General features: G+C 45.0%; 1 protein-coding gene across 1 annotated transcript in view; it reads right to left on the reverse strand.

Moving 5' to 3' along the window:
* The window catches only part of prdm6 (PR domain containing 6), a 254,465-nt gene that overhangs the window by 61,265 nt on the left and 173,457 nt on the right, over positions 1-19,743 (reverse strand). Inside the window, exon 4 of the mRNA XM_078215409.1 lies at positions 9,449-9,573. Within this exon, the coding sequence (XP_078071535.1) occupies positions 9,449-9,573 (125 nt within the window). The remainder of the gene's footprint in view (positions 1-9,448; positions 9,574-19,743) is intronic.

Here is a 19,743-nt window from a genome sequence, read left to right on the forward strand (position 1 = left end):
CACAGATCTTTGAAGGTGACGTCACAGGTGGAGAAGGTGGTGAAGAAGGCATATGGCATGCTTGCCTTTATAGGACGGGGCATAGAGTATAAAAGTTGGGGTCTGATGTTGCAGATGTATAGAACATTGGTTCGGCCGCATTTGGAATACTGCGTCCAGTTCTGGTCGCCACACTACCAGAAGGACGTGGAGGCTTTGGAGAGAGTACAGAGGAGGTTTACCAGGATGTTGCCTGGTATGGAGGGGCTTGGTTATGAGGAAAGATTGGGGAAACTGGGGTTGTTCTCCTTGGAAAGACGGAGGATGAGGGGAGACTTAATAGAGGTGTATAAAATTATGAAAGGCATAGATAGGGTGAACGGTGGGAAGCTTTTCCCCGGGTCGGTGGTGACGTTCATGAGGGGTCATAGGTTCAAGGTGAAGGGGGGGAGGTTTAACACAGATATCAGAAGGACATATTTTACACAGAGGGTCGTGGGGGCCTGGAATGTGTTGCCGGGCAAGGTGGTGGAGGCGGACACACTGGGAACGTTTAAGACTTATCTAGACAGCTATATGAACGGAGTGGGAATGGAGGGATACAAAAGAGTAGTCTAGTTTGGACCAGGGAGCGGCGCGGGCTAATTGTTCTTTGTTTCTCGTTTCAAGGCTTCATTCTATGATCATCTTGCTGGTGCCAGTACAGAGCGAGACTGTGGATAGTTGGGAACCTGTCTCGGGGGCAGGGAATTCAGATGGTGTTCGTAAAGCAGAAGTGGAAATGAATAGGGTTGGGAAGCATTTTCCGATCAGGGCCAGTGTGATCTCCTGGACTCGTTTCGATCGCCACAGGGGGTCGGAGAGGAATTTCCCAGATTTCTTTTTTCCCCATATTGGCCCTGGGATTTTCACTCTGGGTTTTCGCCTCTCCCTGGAGATCACATGGTCTGGAATGGGGGGGTGGGGGTGAGATAATAGGTTGTGATGAACAAAGCATCGTAGCTGTGAGGGACAGCTCGGTGGATAGGATATTAGGATGTAGATAGGCTGGAAAATTGGGCGGGGATCCTGGATTCAGGATTCAATCCTGGACCGGGGAGCGGCGCGGGCTTGGAGGGCCGAAGGGCCTGTTCCTGTGCTGTATTGTTCTTTGTTCTTTGTGAGGGAGATATTGGTCAAAACAGTTAATGGGGGTGGGAGTGCAGGTTACGGTGTGTGGGGTGGGGGAGAGTGGGGAGTGGGGGATGTGGATGAAAATGTTGGAAAGGGGTTGAGGCAAGCAGCAGGATTGGTTCAAGTGAAGTGTAATTTTGGACACAATTATGGCCTAAACCATTATACACTCCCCGGTGGAATCAACTAATCAGGATTTTGGCCCGCAAATATATAGTTCACTCAGAGGTGTGCATTTGGTTCTGGAGATCTGCTGTCATGGTGTGTCACACTTGTCTGTCTTGCACATCCTCACACATCCACTGTAGCTTGTCTGTAACCTCTCTGTGATGTCCGTCGACACCCACTCACCTACATCCATCTACTCCTCTTTCCACTGCCCTCTCCTTTATCCTTTATGGGAGATCTCTGTCATCTCTCATCTCTAACCAAATGGCCGAAATAAGCATTTTCTTTGCTGGGTGTCACTTTTTAGAGTACTTTTCGCTGTTGCTATTTCAAGTAGCACTTCATTTGTCTTATGGTCTCTAAGTGGAATTCTTAGTATCTCAGTATCCACATTTCAAAGGCCTTTATTTTCTTCCACAGATCTTTATTTATTGTCCAGGTTTCTGAGGCACACAGGAAAGTGAATAGAATGTAGCATCTCATGAGATTTTTTTCTTGGTACACTTTCCTTGCTGAGTTTTCTTGTTGCTAACACATTCTTCATCTTCACAAAATTACTTTCGGCTATCTCTATTCTTTTTCTAATTTCTGCATCACATCTATCACATTCTATTATCATTTGTCCTAAATGGACAAACGTATCTACTTGTTCCAGCGTGACACCATGCATTTCAATCTTCAATCTAGTTTCTTCTAATGTATTCCTTCTAACTACCATTGTTTTTGTCTTTCTGGTGTTCATACTCCATTTATGTTCTCAATTTCTAAATTTTAATTGATTTATAATATTTTGTATGGCATCTCCTGATTCTGTAAGGAGCGCTGTGCCATCAACATACCATATTCTTGTTATGCTCTTGCCCCCAATCTTTACCCCTGGAAGTACATCTAAACCTCTAAATATTTGTTCTGTGTTGATTGAATAATTTTGGCAACAGTACCCAGCCTTGTTGTACTCCTCTCTTCACTTGAAACATGTTTGATTGTCCATCTTCTAGCCTCATGTTCACTCTTTGGTCCAATATATATATCTCACATCTTTACTGTCAATGTCACATTTCAACCACACGTCAATTAGCTTATGGTGATACATTTTCAGTTTATGTAGGATGCATATAAATGTTTTTGTTTACTCTTGGATATTTGTCGAGATTGATCTTGGCTTAAATACTCCATTTCTTGTTCCTAGTCCAGGCCTAAGTCCAGACTGTGCTTCACCAATTTCTGCTTCAAACGTGCTATTATTTCTATTAAGATGTGTTTAATGAGATGACTTGTTACGGTTATAGTTCTAAAGGTTGATTTCACTGCATTGCTTTAGGTTTTTTAGGTAACTTAATGAAATGAACATCTCAAGTCACTCGGAATAGAAACATAGAAAATAGAAACAGGAGCAGGCCATTCAGCCCTTCGAGCCTGCTCTAACATTCAATATGATCGTGGCTGATCCTCTACTTCAACACCATAATCCAGTGCTCTCCCCATACCCTTGACACCTTTAGAGTCTGGAAATCTATTCCTTTCTTAAATATATTCAGTGACTTGGCCTCCAAAACCTCCTGTGTTAAACAGCTTCACCACCCTCTGAGTGAAGAAGTTTCTCCTCCATCTCAGTCCTAAATGGCCTACCCCATCTCCTATGACCCCTTGTTCTAGATCCCCAGATGAAACAACATCCCTGCATCCAGTTTGTCCAGTCCTGTCAGAATTTTATGGATTTCAATTAGATTCCCCCCTCATTCTTCTAAATTCCACTGAATACAGACCCAGTCAACTCAATCTCTCCTCATACAACAATCTTGCCATCCCAGGAATCAGTCTGGTGAACCTTCACTGCGTTCCCTCTATGGCAAGTATATTATTTCTTAGTTAGTGGTACAAAGCTTCACACAATACTGCACATGTGGTCTCATCAGGGCCCTGCACAGCTGCAAGTAAGGTATTTTTGCTCCTGTACTCAAATCCTCTTGCAATGAAGGCCAACATACCATTTGCCTTTCTAACTGCTTGCTGTACCTGTATGCTTGTTTTGAGTGAATGGTGTACAAGGACCCCAGGTCCCTTTGTACACCAACATTTAAATAATATCCTTCCATTCTGTTTCTCTGTCCAAAGTGGATAATTTCACATTTATCTATGTTGTACTGAATCTGCCATGTGAATGTATCCATTGATATATATTTGATCACATATTTTTCTTATCATGCCTAATTCTGTTTCTCCAAAAGCTTTTAAATGTTCTGTTGTTATTTCAGTTATACAGGAGCTTTTTCTGTACTCATCAATTTCAAAGCATTTCTTTATCTCTGATATCATAATGTTTGGTCCATCATTTACCTCTGTACCTTGTGGACTCCCTCGATTTGGATCATCACTTATACATTCTGTTTCTCCTTTTGCTTTTGTATCTCTTTCGAACAATATTTCACTATCTTTATGCACCCACTATCTGTTGTTAACTTTCCTTCTTATCCATCAGAGATTTCACCTTCTGGTGCGTAACTCTCAATTGTGATTCCTTTCCAGCCCTAATACTTCATCATCCATTTTGTTCTACCAGTTCTCTTTGGACTGTCCACATGCATTCTTTATTTTCTTTTCAATTTCCTCATAGTCAGATGCGTTTCTTTTCATTCCCCTTTCTATCATCATTGCTAGTATTTCATCTGTCATCCACTCGTCGTTTCTTTTGATTTTCTGTTTTGCAGCATGTTGTATGCTCTCAAGTTTTTCCATTTATTTTCTGTTTCTGGTTCTGAGATCTCTGTGCGTTCTGTTTCCTCAGTCCTGAGACATTCATTCATGTTTTTTGCTTTAAGAGTGAATGCTTCCTCACCCTTTCTCCCCCTTTGCTTCCCCTCTCTCCCTTTTGCTAAATTTTACCCCCCCCCCCACATCTTCATCTGTCACAGTTTACCCTCTGATTTCACCTTCTCTGCCGTTTGGCCATTCACACCCTTTATTCTCTTATGGACTGCCATCAGCAGCCTTTTCCCCTGGTTTCTATGGCTATGACTCATCTTTCATTCCCTCACCCTGCAGTATAAATATCTCCCACTTTCTATACCTTTTAGCTTTGACAAAGGATCACCTGGACTCGAAACGTCAGCACTTTTCTCTCCTTACAGATGCTGCCAGACCTGCTGAGATTTTCCAGCATTTTCTCTTTTGGTAATGCTACCCTGATGTTCTCATCCTCCAACATGTCAAGGTCTAAATCAGGGGTCTCCAAACTACGGCCCGCGGGCCACATCCGGCCCGCAGCGAGCCACATCCGGCCCGGATAAAATAAATTTTATTCATTCATTTATGAAACTAATTTTTTTCTTTGGCCTGTGAAAATGTGTAAAATATACGACGTGGCCCTCGTACTGAAAAGTTTGGAGACCGCTGATCTAAATCATCGCACATCTTTTCCATTTTTAGACATTTTCTGTTTCATCTCAATTTTTGCCTCAAGGAGGCAATGATCTGAATTTATATCTGCAGTGGGTATGGTATTGAACTGTGTGATATGAAACATATTGTCGCACCGTAAACTAAAGATGGAAAGGTTTATTATGTAACAATAGCACAGAGGGTTGAGCAGCTTTTGCAACATTGTCTAACGTGATCGATAATGGAGGCTGCACCAGGAGGAAGGCACTGTAAACAACGCAAAATACACGGAGGTGCTTCAACTCCATTTTCAATCATGTCAACTATTAGAAGTGACTCAACATAAATGGAATCGAGTATTCCAACACAGAAGTTTTAAATAGCAGTGACACGCACTACATGAAATCAATACAAACCGAATTGTACTGGAGATATCCTGTCAGGAAAGAAAAAAACTAAATTATATAATTACACAGTTAACATCTGAATCATCAGGCATGCGGTCAGAATCTGTTAACTCCCTGGAACGTTTAGAATCTCTGGATCGTCTGACTTGAATACCATTAATTTGGGCAAAATACCATATTCGAGGTTTAAATTCAACCTCGTTCAAAAATGTGTTAAACTGCAGGCGCCCCAATACTTCCACCACCCTCTATATAACAGGAGACGGGTTGGGGCAGGTGAGTAGGCAGCGAGCAGGCCATGCGGTTCATTTTACCTGTCTTCAAACCCGTTAGTGGGAAACTGTAAAATTCTGTCCATAGAATGTTACAGCACAGAAGGTGGCCATTTGGCCCATCGTGTCTGTGCCAGTTCTCTGCAAGAGCAACTCACCTAGTCCAACACAGCCCTTCCTCTCCTAGCCCTGCAAATGTTTCTGTCCAATTATTTGTTCAATTTTCTTTTGAAGGTCTCCACTGAATCTGCCTTCACCACATTGTGTTTCAAATCCTGACCACTCACAGTTTTGCCTCATTTCTTCCTTCGGCAATCACCTTACACTGATTTCCTCTGGTTCTTGATCCTTCCACCAACAGAAACAGCGTCTCCCTATTTACTCTGTCCAAGCCCTTCATAATTTTGAACACCTCTATGAATTCTGCTCATACTCTTCTCTTTTTCCAGAAAAACAGCTTCAAATGAACCAATCCATCCACTTAACTGAAATTCCTCATCCCTGGAACAATTTTTGTGAATCTTTTCTGTAACTTCCCGAATACCTTCACATCCTTCCTAAAGCATGGTGCCCAGAGCTGAACACAATGCTCCAGTTGGGGCCAAATCAGTATATCATAAGGATTTATCATAAATCCCTTGCTTTTGTAGTCTATGTCCTATTTATTAAGCCCCGGATCACATATGCTTTACTAACCTTTCTCTCAACCTGTCCTGCCACCTTCAATGATTTATTCACACATATCACCAGTCTCTCTGCTCCTGCTCTCCCTCTGCTCCTCCGTTTATTTACTTTGCATTGCCTCTCGTCATTCTTCCTACCAAAATGAATCTTTTCACCTGCATGCACACATGTGGCTTCTATTGTTTACTTCTACATTGAGTATGAATTGAGTAAGTGGCAGCTTTGTTTGTTAGTAGAAAGAAGACTCTATTCTCTAAAACCGATTCAGAACTCTGACACTGAACTGTGTGCAGCGGAGAACGCTGATTTCTATTTCCCTTCAGTCACATGTCACACCATTCACTGCAGTGCATTTGAATGAGTTTTCCAGTTAATCTCCTCTTCAATACAGCACTGGAGAATCAGTCTGCCCCCATGATCCAACTTTGTGATCAAATGTACCACTTCAGGAAATTCCAGGCCTATATAACTCATTGCATCAGCGATGGGACTTTTCCAGGGTGAAAATCTGCTTGTTCCTCAGCTGGATCTAGGTTGACTTCAGATGGAATCTCGTCCGCTTTAAAATTAACTGAGAAAGCACAACCACTTCTGGGTCCCGAACCGGGAATTACCGGCAATGCACCCGCTGACGTGATCTTCTGGAGACGCCTCCGGGTTCACTGTCCAATTAAAGATGACAGGCAGTTTCCTGAGGCAGCAAGCCCATTTAGAGGTAGTTGTTGCTATCGCAGGATGGCGACTGCCAGAGTGCCTCCATTTTGAGGAGATTTGAACTTTTGCAAGGCCACCCCTGCAAATGAAAATCTCCTTCACAGGATGGTCTGCAGCTGCAGCTCTGGCACACTAATCAATGCGACTTTGCAATATAATTAATTTTATTGGAAGGCATGTTTGTTTCAGTTTTGTTTATAATTTGGAAGTGATAACATTCCTGAAGCAACCAAGCTCTTCACAAAAAAGTTATCCAACTGTTAAACATTGAACATATTGCATATTCTTCAGATATAACGAGATATATTTCACAATTCTAGAACTGCATCCTGAAGCAATTTGCAGACAATCGTTGAAATATTTCAATGTTCCTAATTAAACTTATCGCCAAATGCACAGTACAAATGATATCCTATAAAGAATATATTTCTGGGTCATTTCATAAGGTAATCTATGGTATTAACCATGAGCATTCCAAATTATTAATAATAATTTACGTGGGGAAAATGTGTGTGAATTTGTACCAGTGGCCGCGATTCTCTCATCGCGACCTGCAACTTTCTGGCGGGTCGCGGTGGGAGATGCGCATCGCCGGCCTTGTTCTGGGAATTGCGCATGTGCCAGGAATGCATGTGCATCTCCCAGAGCCGGCAAACAGTCATTGGTCAGACCACGCTGGAAACAGGTGGGAAGGCAGGTAAGTAATTTGAAACTTTTTCAAATGTATTTTAAATATGTTTTCAATGTAATTAACGGAACTTTCAGGTCCCAATTGAATCTCCCACCCCGCCAGGAGTACTTCATTCCAGCGGGGCTCAGACTAGCTCCCCACGTTCGGGGAACTAGCGGGAGACCATGCCAGAATGAAGGGGCAATTGGGGCCCCCCAGGGAGTTGGGCGGTGGGGGCTGCTGCCCCCTGGGCATGGGCACCCTAGCAGTGCCAGCCTGTGCCCCTGGCACTGTCCAAGGGGCAAAGTGCCCATACCCGGGGGGCACTTTGGCACTGCCCATCGGGCATTGGGCAGTGCAATGGAAGTGGGCCTATTGTGGGCAGGGCCTCGGGGCAATCAATGGGGGTGGTGGGTGTCCCACTGCCACTCTGCAGACAGGATCAGTCTGGGATGGAGGGAGGGCAGCAATTGGGGTTGGGTGGGGCTGGGGGGATGGTCTGCTGGGGAGGGCCTGCCTCCGGAAGGGGGGGGGGAGGTGCTGACCCTCGGGGTATGATCGGGGGAGGGATCTGCCAGGGTGAAGGGGGTGAGGGGAGGGCCACTGCTGGGGGGGGGGGGGGGGGGATGGGCTGTACATCGGGGCGCTCCGGGATGGGGGGGGGGGGGCGGTGTCAGGGCTGGCCCGGGAATTGTTGTGGGGGCCGTGATCGGGCCATGGGGTGGGGCGCTGGAGGGGCACCACTGTGGGGGTCCCGGGCTGGCCAGCGATTGAGCTGGCCAGAAAATGGGGAGTTTGACATATCGGGACCACTGCGTATGCGCAGAGTTCCAGAACTGTTGAACTCCGACGCAAATAGGTCCCGCCCCCCCTGGGGTTTTAATGACATTCACGATTGGGATCTCTGCAGTGCACAGAGTTCGGAGATTCGGATGAGAAGCTGAACTGAGAAAACAGTCAGGATTTAGAACAGTTTTCCCACCAATTCAGCGCTTTTGGGAGAATTGCGGCCAGTATTTCTTCTGTAAAGATAAAAAAATATTTTTCCAATGCCAGTATCCATCATGTAGCAACACTTTCTGTGAAAATGCAACAACTTCTATTTTAATGCTCATATCTCTGACTGAAGTAGCAAATAAAAAATATTAGCTTGAATGTTTTGAATACATTTACAACTTTCACAGAATAATTATATCTTGAGCATATTCTTAGCAACCTCCCTGGCATAAACCTGCAACTTGTGATGATTTGGGGTGTGTAAAAGGTGGCAATAAACTGCAGAGTTTATAAAATGGTAAGTCATTCTATAATTTACTCAAAAATAAACCTATCGTCATGTGTTCTACTAGGTTGCTGGTTACAGGGGAATCTAGTCCCACAGATAGCTTGTCTTCTTTAGCTAGGCTCCATATAATTTCAAGTACGATGCCAGCCCAAGGTGGCACAAAGTGATTGGACGCTTACCCAAAATGTGCCACAGGAAAGAGAAGCCAGCTTGCTGCCAAATGCTGACAAAATGCAATGTTACAAATTGGGTTTTGTTTTCCATGACACTGCATTGCAGGATGGAATGCTTGAGTTGCATTTACCAGTAAACCATTTATTGTTGCTGTTTCTTCCTTTGTGCAGCTAATAAAATCTGGAACAATTCTTTGAATGAAACCTGGAAGCATATGGAACAGCAAATACTCAAACAGAATTATTTCACGAACGAAGACCTTCTAGAATAACACCACGGCCATCAGAATTTAGTTCCACATCTCTCAACTGCACCATTTAATCAGGATGTCCTGAATTTTAACAACACAGCTGAGAAAACAGCCTTCACATGTGAGATTTTCAGCTGATTTTACCACTTCTACAGAAAGCAAAGGTCTGCCCAAACTCTACCTGTTAAACACATGCAGTGCCAGATAGAGAGTTTGTTAGCAAATAGAGTGTGGCAGTGAAAAGGGTACATTCTATGTTCAGGTTATTTTAAAGCTGCTAAAGGAAAGGCTTACGATTGTCATCTTGCGCGATGCACTGAAAGGGGATCCCAAAGAATGAGGTGTAGCTATCGTTGTACCAGACCAAAAGCTCCATTCCTCTTGGGATGTCATCACAGGCTCTGTAGAATATGCATGACCTAATAAACAGCAAATAAAGGGTATTGGTAAAATACATAAATAAAGTGATTTCAATTTTGATAATTTATGAACAGCACATTTTTTTCTTGCATGACACTGGGTTTCCTTGGAGGAGCAAATTCATGCCATCATTTGAGTTGCAAAGTGGTAGGATACAGCCCATCCTCCATAACTGTGCACATGACCACAACCAAGTCAAGTGAGCTACAAAGAAAAATCTTGCTGCTTATTCATGGATGTGAAGTTTGGCCAGAAATTCAGTCAGGATCACACACGTCTACATATCAAAGGAGCAGGATGAGTGAAACACTTGAAAAGATGGAACTAAAACATAGGAAAAATGATACCACAGATATATTTTAATATATACAAAGATCATTTTTGTAATTAATTTTGAAACATAAACATTCCCCTGGTTGTTAAAATATTTACAGGTTCATAATTGCCAAATAAGGAAAGTCTTCATAACTGATTTTATTATGTTGCTGCGCATGGTGACCAGAGAAATTCTTAACCACGTTTACTCAGTTATATATTCTGCCTCACAAACTGTCATTAAAATAGCAACCTCATTCAGAAGTGCTGATGATGCAAAAAAAGGAGAGATTACATTGGTACAGAAGGGATGGAATTTTATGGAGCCTGTAAAGAGTGGGAAATTTGACATGTGGGGTGACTTGGTTGGACGGGAATTGCAAAATTTCAATTTCCTGATAATAGGTTGAGATACGGAGAGAGTCAGCAAAGTGTTTGCTCTGTGTCGCGCCTCACGCCGTCCTGTGGCGAGTTCATACTTGTGACACATTTGCATGCCATGAATACTCATTAACATAAAACTATTTTAAGTTGCGCCGTACCTTCAAGTTAAAGTCAGCGGTGCACAAGATTCTCATGGCATCAGATTCACATTGGTTTAAAGGTGGTGTGCACCAGTTGGCTTTGTGCACTTGTGTATAAGGTCAGCAGTTTTACTCTATGGCACAAGGGAGGGGCGCAGGAGAGTGGGAGTTTGCACGGAGGCTCGGAACTGACAAGGTTGAGTCAATGGTAGATTCATCTCAGGATGTTGGCTGGCAGAGTCCTTACAAGGCTCTGAGTTTACCACAACATTTTAATTATCCCCATTGAGAGTGATCCTTTAGTGTCCTTTACAACACATGGAAGGGAGAGCCAGCTGAGCCTGTAATATCAGCCATGTCCCACAGAGCGGTGGGTACAACACTGGACACTAACTTTAACATTCAATAAAGAGTGAACAAAAAACACAACATTGTTCCTTTCACAATAAAAGAAATGTCCTTAACTCCCCTGTGACCACCAACCATGAGGTGGACCAATACATTTACTTGTCTGATTAAACCAGCCTCAACAGATAACGACGACACACATATAAATAAGGTTAAACCATTGTAATTACAAGGGAAATTTAATTCTCAAGAACACCCATACCACCTCTGTGCTCTCAAACGTTATGTTAATGGCAATGGAGTTGATCAGGAAAGTTTTGGCTGTGGTGCCTTGTTGACCATAAGTCTATTTCATAACCTGCATGTAGCAGCTGCATTGTCAGCACTACTGAAAGACTTTCCCCACTGTATGACTGCATGTGTCTCCCATGTACACCACTGGCACTTTAAATTTTAATTGGAATTGCATGGGAAAAGAGAAAAAGCAAGAGAGTGGAAGTGGTGCACACTTCTGGTTATGCCATCAGGAACAGCATGCTGTTGACAGAATTCCCCCTTAGACGTTCAATTTAAGCGGATTAAGGCATGTTTTTGGGGTTGTGTAGAGCAAGTTTTATTCTGCATTTGATAGTACTGTACCTGGGCCAGCAATATTTCCTGCCAACACTGAGAGACACAGAGAAAGTGGCCCGTTCTTAGCAATAATATTGCTACCCCCTATACGGCAGCACGGTGGCACAGTGGCTAGCACTGCTGCCTCACAGTGCCAGGGACCCCGGTTCAATTCCAGGCTTGGGTGACTGTGTGGAGTTTGCGCTTTTCCCCCGTGTCTACGTGGGTTTCCTCCGGGTGCTCTGGTTTCCTCCACACTCCAAAGATATGCGGGATAGGATGATTGGCCCATGCTAAACTGCCCCTGGGTGTAAAGGAGATTAGCAGGGTAGATGCATGGGGTTACGGGGATAGGGCCTGGGTGAGATTGTTGTTGGTGCAGGCTCACTGGGCCCAATGGCCTCCTTCTGTGCTGTAGCAATTCTATGACTTGATTCTATGATCGAAAGTTTCAAAGCATAAAACGAAGGAATAAAATAATGAGATACTGATGCTTACATATCTATTTTCAAAAGAGGCAAGATCAGCATGTTAGTGTGTGACCCAATTGTGCTACAGCTTGCCAGAACATGGATCGATGCCTCTGGTGCACTTCTGGTGAGCTCCAGATCTAAGTCACACGGTTAGGAAGGGTAAAGGTCACGTACCAGAGAGTATCCCGGTGGTTGTCCCCCTTAACAGTAAGGGATGGGTGACAGACAGGAGAGAGGAGGGGAGAGAGCAGTCAGTGATGGGATCCCCTGTGGTTGTCCCCCTCCAGAATAAGTATACCGTTTTGGATACTGTGGGGGGGCGGGGAATGAACCTCCAGGGGTAAGCCACGGTGACCGGGTCACTGGCACGGAGACGGGCTCTGTGGCTCAGAAGGGAATGAGGGGGACTATGAGAGCAATAGTAGTGGGGGATGCAACAGTTAGAGGCACAGACAGGCAGTTCTGTGGGCGCGAATGAGACTCCAGGATGGTAGTCTGCCTCCCTGGTGCCAGGGTCCTGGATGTCTCTGAGCGGGTAGGAAGCATCCTAAAAGGGGCGGGTAACCAGACAGACATCATTGTCCACATTGGTGCAAATGACATAGGCAGAAAGAGCAGGGAGGTCCTGCGAGAGCAATTCAGGGAGTTGGGTAGTAGGCTAAAAAGCAGGGCCTCTAGGGTAGCGATCTCTGGACTACTCCCAGTGCCACAAGCTAGTGAGGCTAGGAACAGGGAGACTGCACAGCTGAACGCGTGGCTAAAGGACTGGTGCAGGAGGGAGGGTTTCAAATTTGTGGATCACTGGGAAGTCTTCAAGAGAGGATGGCACCTGTACAAGAAGGACGGGTTACACCTAAACTGGAGGGGCACGAATATCCGAGCTGGGAGTTTTGCTAGTGCAGTTCGGGTGGGTTTAAACTAATGTGGCGGGGGGTGGGGATCAGAACAATAGGTCAATAAGCATAGAGGCTGGGGACGAGGTTGGGGCCAAGACAAGACTATCTAAGAGGAAGAGCATTCTAGGGGAGGATGACCTCAGTGGGCCTGGAGGTCTGGAGTGCATCTGCTTCAATGCAAGGAGCGTCACGGGCAAGACAGACAAGCTTAGAGCCTTAATGCTTGCGCGGAACTTGGGTGTTGTTGCAGTGACGGAGACTTGGTTAAAACGACAGGACTGGCAGCTGAATATTCTGGGGTATGACTGTTTTAGGCGAGACAGAGGAGGGGCTAGGAGAGGTGGGGGAGCAGCAATGCTGGTTAGGGAGCATATTACAGCGGTACAGAGGGTGGACAATTTGGAAGGGTCAGGTAGCGAGTCACTGTGGGTGGAGCTCAGAAACAGGAAGGGCGCAGTCACTATGCTGGGGGTATACTACAGGCCTCCCAACAGCCCACGGAAAGCTGAGGAACGGATGCGTAAGGAGATTCTGGACAGGTGCAGAAAAAATAGGGTTGTTGTAGTGGGAGACTTTAATTTCCCTCACATAGACTGGAAATCGCTTAGGGCTGGGGGCCTGAACGGGGAAGAATTTATAAAATGCGTACAGGAAGGTTCTTTGGAACAATATGTTGACAGTGCAACTATAGAGGGGGCTATACTGGACATAGTACTGGGGAATGAGCCCGGTCAGGTCATCAAAGTTTCAGTGGGGCAACATGTGGCAAAGAGTGACCACAATTCTGTAAACTTTAGGATAGTAATGGAAAAAGATGAGTGTTGTCCTATGGGTAAGGTGCTGAATTGGGGGAAGGCTAACTACAGCCGGTTTAGGCAGGATTTGGTGGCTGTTGATTGGGAGAGGCTGTTCAAAGGTAAATCCACATCTGGCATATAGGAGTCTTTTAAGGAGCAGTTGATAGGACTGCAGGACAGGCATGTGCCTGTAAAGAGGAAGGATAGGAAAGGTAGGATTCGAGAGCCGTGGATAACCAGTGAAATTGTGGGTCTAATCAAAAAGAAAAAAGAGGCATACATGAGGTCCAGGCAGCTAAAAACAGATGGAGCACTGGAGGAATACAGAGAAAATAGAAAAGAATTCAAACAGGGAGTTAGAAGGGCAAAAAGGCGTCACAAAATGTCCATGGCAGACAGGATTAAGGAGAATCCCAAGGCATTTTATACATATGTTAGGAACAAGAGAGTTGTTAGGGAAAGAATCGGACCTCTCAGGGACAAAGGAGGGGAATTATGCTTAGAACCAAAGGAAGTAGGAGAGATCCTAAACGAATACTTTGCATCAGTATTCACAAAGGAGAGGGACGTGTTGACTGGTAGTGTCTCAGAGAGATGTGTTGACCCGTTAGAAAAAATCTCAATTACAAGGGAGGAAGTGCTAGGTTTTTTAGGAAACATTAAGACAGGCAAATCCCCAGGGACGGATGGCATCTATCCAGGACTCCTCAGGGAGGCAAGAGATGAAATTGCTGGGCCTCTAACAGAAATCTTTGTCTCTTCACTGGACACAAGTGAGGTCCCAGAGGATTGGAGGATAGCAAATGTGGTCCCGTTATTTAAGAAGGGTAGCAAGGATAACCCGGGTATTTATAGGCCAGTGAGCTTGACGTCCGTGGTAGGGAAATTGTTGGAGAAGATTCTTAGAGATAGGATATATGCGCATTTAGAACTGAATAATCTCATTAGCGATAGACAGCATGGTTTTGTACGAGGGAGGTCATGCCTCACAAATTTGGTTGAGTTTTTGAAGAGGTGACAAAAACGATTGACGAGGGAAGGGCCGTGGATGTCGTCTATATGGATTTTAGTAAAGCGTTTGAGAATGTCCCTCATGGCAGGCTGGTGCAAAAGGTTAAATCTCACGGGATAAAAGGTGAGCTAGCTAGATGGGTGGAGAACTGGCTTAGCCATAGAAGATAGAGGGTAGCAGTGGAAGGGTCTTTTTCCGGTTGGAGGTCTGTGACTAGTGGGCAGGGCTCTGTACTGGGACCTCTGCTGTTTGTGATATATATAAATGATTTGGAGGAAGATGTAGCTGGTGTGATCAGTAGGTTTGCGGACGACACGAAGATTGCTGGAGTTGCGGATAGTGATGAACATTGTCAGAGAATACAGCAGGACCTAGATAGGCTGGAACACTGGGCGTAGAAATGGCAGATGGAATTTAATCCAGATAAATGCGAAGTGATGCATTTTGGTAGATCTAATGTAAGGGGGAGCTATACAATAAATGGCAGAACCATCAAGAGTATAGACACACAGAGGGACCTGGGTGTACAAGTCCACAGATCCTTAAAGGTGGCAGCACAGGTGGAGAGGGTGGTGAAGAAGGCATATGGCATGCTTGCCTTTATTGGACGGGGCATAGAATATAAAAGTTGGCATATGATGTTGCGGCTGTATAGAACGTTGGTTAGGCCACATTTGGAATACTGCATCCAGTTCTGGTCGCCACACTACCAGAAGGACATGGAAGCTTTGGAGAGAGTACAGAAAAGGTTTACCATGATGTTGCCTGGTATGGAGGGTCTTAGCTATGAGAAGAGATTGGGTAAACTGGGGATGTTCTCCCTGGAAAGACGGAGGATGAGGGGCGACCTAATAGAGGTGTATAAAATTATGAAGGGCATAGATAGGGTGAACAGTGGGAAGCTTTTTCCCAGGTCGGGGGTGACGAACACAAGGGGTCACAGGTTCAAGGTGAGGGGGGCAAGGTTCAACACAGATGTCAGGGGGACGTATTTTACACAGAGGGTGGTGGGGGCCTGGAATGCACTCCCAAGCAAGGTGATTGAGGCGGACACGCTGGGATCGTTTAAGACTTATCTAGACAGCCACATGAACAGATTGGGAATAGAGGGATACAAACGAATGGTCTAGTTGGGCACATGAGCAGTGCAGGCTTGGAGCGCTGAAGGGCCTGTTCCTGTGCTGTATTGTTCTTTGTTCTTTGTTAGGGGAAATGCAGTGTAGGTTACACTTTACCCAGGCAAAGAGAGGTTTAAAGGTGAATTACCCCATGCTTCATTGAGTCATTTCCCAGCAGCCAATTACAGTGCCTTGCCTAAGAAAAAGTGCCAATAATTTAAGAACCCAGTTATACCTAGAAAGCAATTAGTCTCTGAAGAGCCAAAAGAGCTATAATTCCCATTCGGAGGGAATGCATGGAACTAAAGGTTGATCTTAGCTGGAGCATGGTGAACTGCAGCTCGGGGCCAAATGTGCATCCATTGAGTTTCAGCTGCTCAGAGGTTCCCAGGTAAATTGTGCTTTTGTAGTCTGCCTGTGCTAGGCTGCTTCCTGACTTTGAAAATATCTCTCAGGGCGTTCCAAGATTACACCAGAAATACTAGCCCCGATGGACCTTGTGAAGAACCAGTGAATACAGAATAGAAATATAATTGAGAAATATAAACAGTGCTGACATGAAGCTTCAGCTTAAATCAGACCGGGGTGGCATCTCTAAGAATGGCAGTGTGCCACTATGAATATCATCACCTATTGCACCATTATGGGCAATGAATGTCCAACCTGAATATTCTGATGACTCCATTCCTAGAATTTGGAACTGGGTTAGAGGGTCGGAAAAGCAATAGGTGGAAGTCCCATCCGATCACATCTTTGCACTCTTGTGGTATTTTTAGGATCAAACATCTAGGATTGCTGAAGCCAACTTTAACACCCTTACCGCGAGCCCTGTGATCAGGAAGTTCAGCATAAACTCGGGACCTTCTGGGTCCATAAGACACAGCTTCTCACTGGAAAACCTACTGGAAAACTCATTTGGCTTGAAAATGAGAGCAAGTGAAAAAAAAACAACTTATGAAATGTAAGATGCCACACTTTTTAGATGAAAGCGATATGTAGCATTATCTTCGACCAAGTCAAATCATGAAGATTTGCAAGCGCCATTGCAATTTGCTCTTTGCTTAACACCATGGGCAAGACTATCTTCACAATTCCCTAATAGTGAGATATACACTTGTCAACATACTCTATTATTGCCAAGTGACTCTTGGCCACAGCATCATGAAGATCAATACAAATAAATAGGAGAATCTCTAAGATGCAATTGCAGCTGCAAAAATTCCATCTGTGTTGTTTTTACTGAGCATTCTGCCATCCTGTTTGATTGGAGTGGTGCAAGCTAAGCAGGATGCTTTTGGTGCATCTATGAATACCTGACAAAAACTATGTTCAGGGAGCCTCGATTGCAAAGGCCTGTAAAATGTTCATAAGTCTTCTCACAGTTTCACAGGCTCTAACAAGGTTTGTACTATACAGTTCAAATGAGCGATAATTTACCAGGGTGGGGGGGTGGTGATTAGGGAGAGGATTTTTCACAATTTTCACTTCTCTGTTTGACTTCTTCCAATAGAAATACCGCAAGAGAGTTCAAAGGTCCGCATGTAAGAAGACCACGCTGGACGTAAATGTATAGTTTCTTCTGAAAGGACAGGACTGTTTTAAAGCAATGGGTGGTCTCTGAGCCTCTTAGAAAGATTACCAAACTATAAGCATACACTGTTTCTTGCAAGAGGGCAGTAGTTTTGAAGTCTGCACAAATCACTGCATGCTGAAGTACATCAAAGACATTTTTTCTCTCGACTAATATTTCCTTTGCTGACATGTATTTAGTATTGTGTTTGGATGACTCATAAAGATAACTGCATGATGTCCTGTCTCTGTTATAGTAGAACTCGTGCCAATGAACAATATTGTCAGCACAAAATAAAAGCAGTGTTGGGATGGGGTGGTCAGGATCGTCAATCAATCTTAAAAATTCTTTGAAGAGAATTCCATTAAGACATCACAAATCAAAACATATGCAAACCGACTGACTTGTTAGATGTTTATGCACAACGTAAGTATTTCACCATTTCTGCATTTCCAAACACTGTTTGGGAATCAGTTTCTTTTTTCCCTCGTCCATATATAAATCAAATTCAAAAGCTTCATAACGCAAAAATATTCTCCCTCAGTTATGTCAGGGAAGTTAAACTTGCAGCAGGTAAAATATGTCTTCCGAACAGTTCCACGAGGATACTTTAAATGTTTCAAAGTTCATTCAAAGGATATATTATTTTAACTATCCAGTGAATATCTGAGCCAGAGACACGAAGGTTCTTTAAGCTACAGCTCCACTCTGACAGCCAGAGAGACAGTAAAGGAACTACAGAAGGCATTAGTATTGCTAAATGCAGGAAAAGCAATCATCCAGCATTCCTACTTCTGATTGCCACTCAACCGGCCCTACTTAAAAGATGCAGCTGTGAAGCCCCCTCCTTTTCCCCAGGTTGAATAGCCTGCTGACTCTTACTGTCAAGGTTCATACATTAAGAATGCTCTTGTGTGATGTGCTCGAGGCAATCAGTGCCCACTGAACCATAGCCAGCAAAGAGTTAATTAGCTTCAGGAACAAAGGAGGGATGTAGGCGAGATAATAGGTGAGAATAAAAAATCAATGGGAAATACTGTCCCCTTCCTAATATTATATAGCTACCTAGGCTCAGTTTTCATTGGTTTGTGTTATATAATAAGCAATACAACTATAAATCTATAAGTTCTGAAAATATGTGAGCCCGCAATTTAAGCAGCATGTTCACAGAACTCTCTACCACTGGACACCATCAAACTGCAGAGTGTCAAGGGACTCCTTCCTTCATGTGTAACAGATCTGCATTTAAAAATATTTGTGAAAATAATTAGCGTTTTGCTTCAGGGGTCCAGGCCATGATGCAGACCTGGACCTCCAAGTAGGTTCCACTTTGTTGGCACACTTTGTTTCACTGGGTGCGCAGACAGCCAAGGATCCAGTAAAGAGACTAGGAACCTGGGAAATCCCCATGTATCAACGGCCTAGTTCTGCAGCAGATAAATAATCTACTCCCAGGAAAGGCCCAGGAAACCCCTGAACAAGTGGCGGAATTTTACGAGATTTCTTGTGTCCAGCCAGCGTGAAAATGGGAGAGTTCCCGTGTCCGTTTTTCGGGTGAGTTTTCACGCCTAATCATATGCACTCACTCTTTTAAAATATGGGCAGGATTGTTTCTAGCCACGAGAGGCAGTGGGCGGGGCCTAATTCACCAAACAGCCAGCAGCTCAGATCGGAACCACAAACTGAGCATACGCAGGAAAAATGGAAAAAAAAAGCTCTGCTGACAGAACCACCACCTCCCCCCCCCCCCGATCCCACCCCACACCCGGGCCAGATACAGCCTCCCCCTCCCCCCCAACAGACATCGGAGACCCCCCAACATTTCTGACCACCTTAACGCTCCCACCCCACCCCTGCCCAGGACCCCCCCCCACCCGCCCCCCCCCCCCCCCCCCCCCCAGACCCTTGCTCAAGGCCCCCTCATCACCCCTCCTGGCCCCAATGGCTGACTGACATGACCCTCTCTCTCCCCATCCCCCGATCATTATAGAGGCACAAATTCCACCCCCCCCCCCTCCCCTCACCCCCACCCCCCCGCCGCCATCAGCACCTGCAAGTGCTGACTTGGCTTCCCCTCCATGGTAACAAGACAAACTGCATTAAACTCGCTGGAACGCTCTAACGGGCGCGTAACGTGCCCAAACTGCCTGCAGCTGATCTGCCTTAACAAGGGAGAGCTCCATAAAAACCCCAAGGATGGACAGACAGGCAGGCAGTGCACGAAGAAATGGTCTCCAGGAAGACAGCTCCTCATTTTTCAGATGCTGATCTGGCCAGTTTCTTGGAGGCGGTGGAGACAAGGCGGACACTCTCTTCCCCCCAGCAGGATGCTATCCCAGTGGAAAGGATGGGAACGCAGGCTGGGAGGCAGTGGCAGCATGCATTAGTGCCAGGGCACTGGGACCCAGTGGGACAGCGCTGACACACAGCGGGCTATGGCAGCAGCCCTTGTAAATGTGGCCCAGTCACAAAAGGTCATGGCTGAGGGGCTGCAGAGCGTGGCC

This window comes from Mustelus asterias, chromosome 6, assembly GCF_964213995.1.
Source record: "Mustelus asterias chromosome 6, sMusAst1.hap1.1, whole genome shotgun sequence".
NCBI classification, from domain to species: Eukaryota; Metazoa; Chordata; class Chondrichthyes; order Carcharhiniformes; family Triakidae; genus Mustelus; species Mustelus asterias.